Source organism: Mytilus californianus, unplaced genomic scaffold (assembly GCF_021869535.1).
Source record: "Mytilus californianus isolate M0D057914Y unplaced genomic scaffold, xbMytCali1.0.p SCAF_20, whole genome shotgun sequence".
Lineage (NCBI taxonomy): Eukaryota > Metazoa > Mollusca > Bivalvia > Mytilida > Mytilidae > Mytilus > Mytilus californianus.
The window spans coordinates 4,362,095-4,369,310 of record NW_026262669.1 but is presented as its reverse complement, the minus strand read 5'-3'; the positions used below and the strand labels follow the sequence as shown (position 1 = coordinate 4,369,310).

General features: G+C 29.0%; 1 protein-coding gene across 3 annotated transcripts; it reads right to left on the bottom strand.

The window, feature by feature from the left end:
* Positions 1–216: 216 nt before the first annotated feature.
* Positions 217–2,524, bottom strand: LOC127731608 (complement C1q-like protein 2). Of its 3 annotated transcripts, none has more exons than XM_052240391.1 (3): positions 2,420–2,524; positions 1,691–1,951; positions 217–973 (listed from the first exon to the last, which is right to left on the bottom strand). In XM_052240391.1, the coding sequence occupies exons 2-3, from the start codon at positions 1,884–1,886 to the stop codon at positions 585–587; spliced, it is 585 nt and encodes a 194-aa protein (XP_052096351.1). In that variant the 5' UTR covers positions 1,887–1,951; positions 2,420–2,524; the 3' UTR covers positions 217–584. The 3 variants fall into 3 exon arrangements, with proteins under 3 accessions (XP_052096351.1, XP_052096352.1, XP_052096353.1); XM_052240392.1 differs by having other exon boundaries at positions 2,377–2,514; XM_052240393.1 differs by having other exon boundaries at positions 2,410–2,514.
* Between the last annotated feature and the right edge of the window lie 4,692 nt (positions 2,525–7,216).

The following is a 7,216-nucleotide window of genomic DNA, read 5'->3' as shown; positions in this document are numbered from 1 at the left end:
CCTTACGATTGAACATTGTGTTCGACTAAAGTTAGAATAGCTAATCCCGTTCAGTGAAGGTTATAATAGCTAATCTCGTTCGGCGAGAGTTAGAAAAGCTAATCTCGACTGAATTTAGAACAATTAAAAACATTGTGTTCGTCGAGAGTTAGAATACCTAATCCCGACTGAATTTAGAACAATTAACAAGAGTAAATAGAAACACCAAGTCAGTACTTTAAGAATAAGATATTTATTTGTTAATTAATAAGCAAGCGAAGCGAAGCAATATGTATCCAGGTGTGTTCAGTTTATTTTAAGGCGCCGTGTAACAGTTTGTAATTTCTTTTTTTATGGAAAATGACAGTTTGTTTTCTTTCATCTAGTTTGGCAGTTTGGCATATCTGTTTTCTGATGTGCATGTGGCTATTTGATATTTCTGTTATCAGGTATTTGACAGTTTATCATATCAGTTTATCTGGAAATTTACTTTCAATAACTGCTCACTGACTAAAATTATAAATGGCTGCTGGAGAAAATAAGCATAATATATTGCATTTCAAAATCCCAGTATATAATGAACAGACGGATCAGATTTCAAGTTTTTATATCATGAATCCAGAGAATGTTGAATGGTAACGGCCATACGCCTTATCCGGTTTATTATCGTTCTGGACATAAACGGTATCTCCAGCATTCAATTGCAGGACGGCGGTAAATGTGTAACTATCCCCTTGTGTTCCGGTTGCATAGGGAACCATTATAGCTGTTCCACTTTTCATCAGCATCATACTTAGTGGATCAGAGGGAGCAGACACTATTGTACCTCCAAAAAAGTAAGTTCCTTGTTTTGGGGCCTTGAATTTTCCTGTTCCGGGACTATAACCATTGCCTACGTTTATGACAATATGATTAAATTTGATTATGTCATTACTCCTTAACGTAACTATATCTGCTGTCCATATTGCTAAGAAGGCTGGTCGCGGAGCTGAAACTAAAACATAAGAGTATTGAAATGACATTTGACATCATTTCCTCTACCTATAAGTGACAGTTTACAATAAAGTATCGAGGCACAATCACTTGGTATATCTATATATATATAGGCGGTTACAACAACGTTTATGTATACAACCATGTGTTAGTCATGTACAAATTAAATTTTATTTGTATTTTGACCTTGTCATAACCCATGGTATCAATATGTTTTTCTGTTTTAATCGCTGAAGATTTTTTTATATTCTATATTAATTTCTGACAAATGTGAACGGCAAACCATATTTTAAAAACAAATTTGGACTGTTTTGCATTGAACTCTTTTTCAGAAGAAATGAGGAAAAATACAGAAGTTATGACCAGTCAACTTATTTGACCCCTTGAACTCGGTAATAGGACATGAGTATTTCCAATATCAGTACAAATGTTTTTGTTGTCTACATATTTGCATGTTTTTCAATTAGCATTTAAAGAAAACGTACAAAAAAAATCTTTATTCTTGAGATCTTTTTATCCATATTTAGGTAGAAATGTACAAGTATGTTTTAACATTTCATAAAGTGACGTTTTGGTTCTACATATCTCATACAAATATGGCAAACCCACGAATTATATTTTTCGCAGTTTTTTGTCCAGCTAATTCAATTTCTTGGGCCAAAATATGTCTCTTATCATACCAACCTCTTTTAATGTAAAAATTTTTATGTAAACTTACAACTTTGAAGCTTCGATTTGACTGTTGCTAGATCAGACTGAATAGTCTGATAACTCCTTTTCAAATTCTCACAGTTTTGTTTCAAACTATTAAACTCCGGAAATTGATCAAGAACTGATTGATTCGTCTGCAGAGCGGCTCGTCCAACAAGGTTTAAAGCGACAATTGCAACAAAGATGTGAACTAATAGTCCCATGGCCACTAGTTTTGGCGTGAAGTGACACCGGTGTTGCAGTGATGTTATGACAACAAGGTTAAAAGCTGAAATAAATGTTTAAGAACTAATTATCTGCATGTTGCCTGTCAACATATTAGTTGCGTCGGATAAAAACCGACCTTAAGCAAATGAATATCAATATATCTGTTAGGAATAATCTTTATGCAAAGTCTGTAACTATTTTAAAAATGAGTTGATATAAGAAATCATACAAAACAAACCAAATTCGTCTTTTATTACGTGTTTGAATGTTCAACAATCAATCAAAGTCTTATACATGCACATGTTTACGTGCATTTGCATACGGTCGATTTCTATCCGACGCAGCTCATGTTATACAGAGAATATAAAGCTTTATATGTAAAATAAAGCTATATGACACCTTGCCTTATATACTATAGTACTGTTAATTGCTGAAAATATTATATCTGCTGAATCAAATGTTTAAATAAACAAACTATTTTCGTACATTTAAGGTATCTCTTTTTTAATATAATAGTACCATACTCCACCTTGTTTTTTTAGTGTAATAGAACCGGGACCGCTATGGAAAATAAAATGATGATGCGCATGCAGCTTGTTATATTTGATGTGCGCCTGCCAAATTAATAAAACAAATATAAAATTTTGTCACACAGGAAAACTTGTGTAAACTTGTGGTCCTGAATGCGGATATTGTTTGCCCTTTTAATTGGCAAATAACCAATATAATTTATCAGGGTGTTTTTATCAAGTGGAGACGAGTTTTCCTTTAGTGCAATCATAATACACCATTGTTAGTCTTTCTCAGTCAAGACATCTCTTATGAAGATATATTAATGAGCTGATACTATATCATGAAACCACGGATGTCAAGTTGGTTCAATATTCAACATTCAACATTCAACATTCAATTTTTTTTTTTTTTTTTTTTTTTTTTTCCAATATTCAACATTCGTTTTCAACATTCGATTTTCACCTTTCAACATTCGTTTTCAACATTCAACATTCGTCAAATATATTATTGAGCTGATACTATATCATGAAACCACGGATGTCAATTTGGTTCAATATTCAACATTCAACATTCAATTTTTTTTTTATTTTTTTTTTTTTTTCCATCCAACATTCAACATTCGTTTTCAACATTCGATTTTCAACTTTCAACATTCGTATTCGACATTCAACATTCGTTTTCAACATTCAACATTCGTTTTCAACATTCGATTTTCAACTTTCAACATTCATTTTCAACATTCAACATTCGTTTTCAACATTCAACATTCGTTTTTAACATTCGATTTTCAACATTCAACATTCGTTTCCAACATTCGATTTTCAACATTCAACATTTGTTTTCAACATTCAACATTCGTTTTCAACATTCAACATTCGTTTTTCATCTTTCAACATTCGTTTTCAACATTCAACATTCGTTTTCAACATTCGATTTTCAACATTCAACGTTCGTTTTCAACATTCAACATTCGATTTTCATCTTTCAACATCAATATTCGTTTTCAACATTCAACATTCAAAATTTTTTTTTTGTTAAACTTTTTCTTCAATTTTTTTTTTTTTTTTTTTTTTTTTTAAACATTCGTTTTCAACATTCAACATTCGTTTTCAACATTCGATTTTCAACTTTCAACATTCGTATTCAACATTCAAACATTCGTTTTCAACATTAAATATTCGTTTTCAACATTCAACATTCAAAATTTTTTTTTTGTTAAACTTTTTTTTCAATTTTTTTTTTTTTTTTTTTCTTTTTTTTCAACATTCGCTTTCAACATTCAACATTCGTTTTCACCATTCGATTTTCAACTTTCAACATTCGTATTCAACATTCAACATTCGTTTACAACATTCAACATTCGTTTTCAACATTCGATTTTCAACTTTCAGCATTCATTTTCAACATTTAACATTCGTTTTCAACATTCAACATTCGTTTTCAACATTCAACATTCGTTTTCAACATTCGATTTTCAACATTCAACATTCGTTTCCAACATTCGATTTTCAACATTCAACATTTGTTTTCAACATTCAACATTCGATTTTCATCTTTCAACATTCGTTTTTAACATTCAATATTCGTTTTCAACATTCAACATTCAAAATTTTTTTTTTGTTAAACTTTTTTTTCAATTTTTTTTTTATTTATTTTTTTTTTTTTTCAACATTCGTTTTCGACATTCAACATTCGTTTTCAACATTCGATTTTCACATTTCTACATTCGTATTCAACATTCAACATTCGTTTTCAACATTCAGCATTCGTTTTCAACATTCTATTTTCAGCTTTTAACATTCATTTCCAACATTCAACATTCGTTTTCAACATTCAACATTCGTTTTCAACATTCAACACTCGTTTTCAACATTCAACATTCGTTTTCAACATTCGATTTTCAACATTCAACATTCGTTTCCAACATTCAACATTCCATTTTAATCTTTCAACATTCGTTTTCAACATTCCACATTCAACATTCAAAATTTTTTTTTTGTTAAACTTTTTTTTTCAATTTTTTTCTTTTTTTAATTTTTTTCAACATTCGTTTTCAACATTCAACATTCGTTTTCAACATTCAACATTCGTTTTCAACATTCGATTTTCAACTTTCAACATTCGTTTTCAACATTCAACATTCGCGTTTTCAGCATTCGATTTTCAACTTTCAACATTCGTTTTAAACATTCAATTTTTTGTAAAACTTTTTTTTTCAATTTTTTTTTTTTTTTTTTTTTTTTTTTCAACATTCGTTTTCAACATTCAACATTCGTTTTCAACATTCGATTTTCAACTTTCAACATTCGTTTTCAACATTCAATCAATATTCGTTTTCAACATTCATCATTCGTTTTTAATATTTGATTTTTTACTTTTAACGTTCGTTTTCAACATTCAACATTCGTTTTCAACAATCAACATTCGTTTTCAACTTTCAACATTCGTTTTCAACATTCGATTTTCAACATTCAACATTCGTTTTCAACATTCAACATTCGATTTTCATCTTTCAACATTCGTTTTCAGCATTCAACATTCGCGTTTTCAGCATTCGATTTTCAACTTTCAACATTCGTTTTAAACATTCATTTTTTTGTAAAACTTTTTTTTTCAATTTTTTTTTTTCTTTTTTTTTTTTTCAACATTCGTTTTCAACATTCAACATTCGTTTTCAACATTCGATTTTCAACTTTCAACATTCGTTTTCAACATTCAATCAACATTCGTTTTCAACATTCATCATTCGTTTTTGATATTTGATTTTTTACTTTTAACGTTCGTTTTCAACATTCAACATTCGTTTTCAACAATCAACATTCGTTTTCAACTTTCAACATTCGTTTTCAACATTCGATTTTCAACATTCAACATTCGTTTTCAACATTCAACATTCGATTTTCATCTTTCAACATTCGTTTTCAACATTCAACATTCGTTTTCAACATTCAACATTCAAAAAAAAAATTTTTATTAAACTTTTTTTTCAATTTTTTTTTTTGGTACTATTCATTTTCAACATTCAACTTTCGATTTCAACATTCAACATTCAAATATTTTTTTTTTTTTTTTCAACATTCAACATTCGTTTTCAACATTCAATTTTCACATTTCAACATTCGTTTTCAACATTCAACATTCGTTTCAACATTCGATTTTCAACATTCAACATTCGTTTTCAACATTCAACATTCGATTTTCAACTTTCAAAATTCGTTTTCAACATTCAACAGTCAACATTCGTTTTCAATATTTGATTTTCAACTTTCAACATTCGTTTTCAACATTCAACATTCGTTTTCAACATTCAATTTTCAACATTCAACATTCGTTTTCAACATTCAAGATTCGATTTTCATCTTTCGACATTCGTTTTCAACATTCAACATTCAAATTTTTTTATTTGTTAAACTTTTTTTTCAATTTTTTTTTTCATCATTCGTTTTCAACATTCAACATTCGTTTTCAACATTCGATTTTCAACTTTCAACATTCGTTTTCAACATTCAACATTCGTTTTCAACATTCAACATTCGTTTTCAGCATTCAACATTCGTTTTCAACTTTCAACATTCGTTTTCAACTTTCAACATTCGTTTTCAACATTCAACATTCGTTTTCAACATTCAACATTCGTTTTAAACATTCAACATTCAAACATTCAACATTCGATTTTCAACTTTCAACATTCGTTTTCAACATTCAACATTCGTTTTCAACATTCAACATTCGTTTTCAACATTCAACATTCGTTTTCAACATTCGATTTTCAACTTTCAACATTCGTTTTCAACATTCAACATTCGTTTTCAACATTCGATTTTCAACATTCAACATTCGTTTCTAACATCCAACATTCGTTATCGACATTCGATTTTCAACATTCAACATTTAACATTCGTTATCAACATTCGATTTTCAACATTCAACATTCGTTTTCAACATTCAACATTCATTTTAAACATTCAACATTCGTTTTAAACATTCAACATTCGTTGTAAACATTTAACATTCGTTTTCAACATTCAACATTCAACATTCAAGCGTTCAACATTCGTTTTAAACATTCAACATTCGTTTTAAACATTCAACATTTGTATGTTTTACATTGTGTATAATTATACTCTGTATGTTCTGTATATATACATTGCACGAAGTGAGACTAGTATGATAAAATATTAAATCTGAATCTGAATCTTCTTAATCATCTCTAAAATACTAGAATATATTTATTTATTTTTATCTCATTAGCTTAATAAACCTTTTCATAATTGATAAATACCGTACAGAATATCTCAGATAGTTATATAAAAAAAACAACGGTATTCAATACAAATAAAACTAAAAGCAATGCATGTATACAAATAAAAATACATAAAACTCCGAGCAGCCGATTCTATGAACTACTTCGTGTTGTATTATATGAGCCATATCAAATGGTTCATTCCAAGCCTTGTTTCGGTAGGCGAGGAAAGAATTTTTAAACGTTATAATCCATATTCATTTTGTCTTTTTTTTTAATCATGTTAATTATTATTTTGTTGATCACGCATTTCACAAAATGTAAGAGAAATGTTTGAAATATGAATTTCAAAAAACAGAAAAACGACGGAAGGAATTCTAAAATTAATTTATATTGTCTACACGTGAGCCTGAATCAATCATTATTCATTTTTCTATGATGAAATACACATTGTAATTGGCATACATCAAAATCTATCAAAATTTGTTGATTGATTAATAGTGGTTTGCTCTACGTTCAGTGGCAGGTATTTCATGCAATATTAAAGACGACTGAGATGTAATAAACAAT

Bases quoted from the DNA above. Each gene is read 5' to 3' on its own strand.
- LOC127731608 (XM_052240391.1), bottom strand. From the start codon at position 1,886: ATGGGACTATTAGTTCACATCTTTGTTGCAATTGTCGCTTTAAACCTT. The intron at 974-1,690 runs GTAAGTTTACAT...CTTATGTTTTAG, and splicing joins CAAATCGAAGCTTCAAAGTT to TTTCAGCTCCGCGACCAGCC.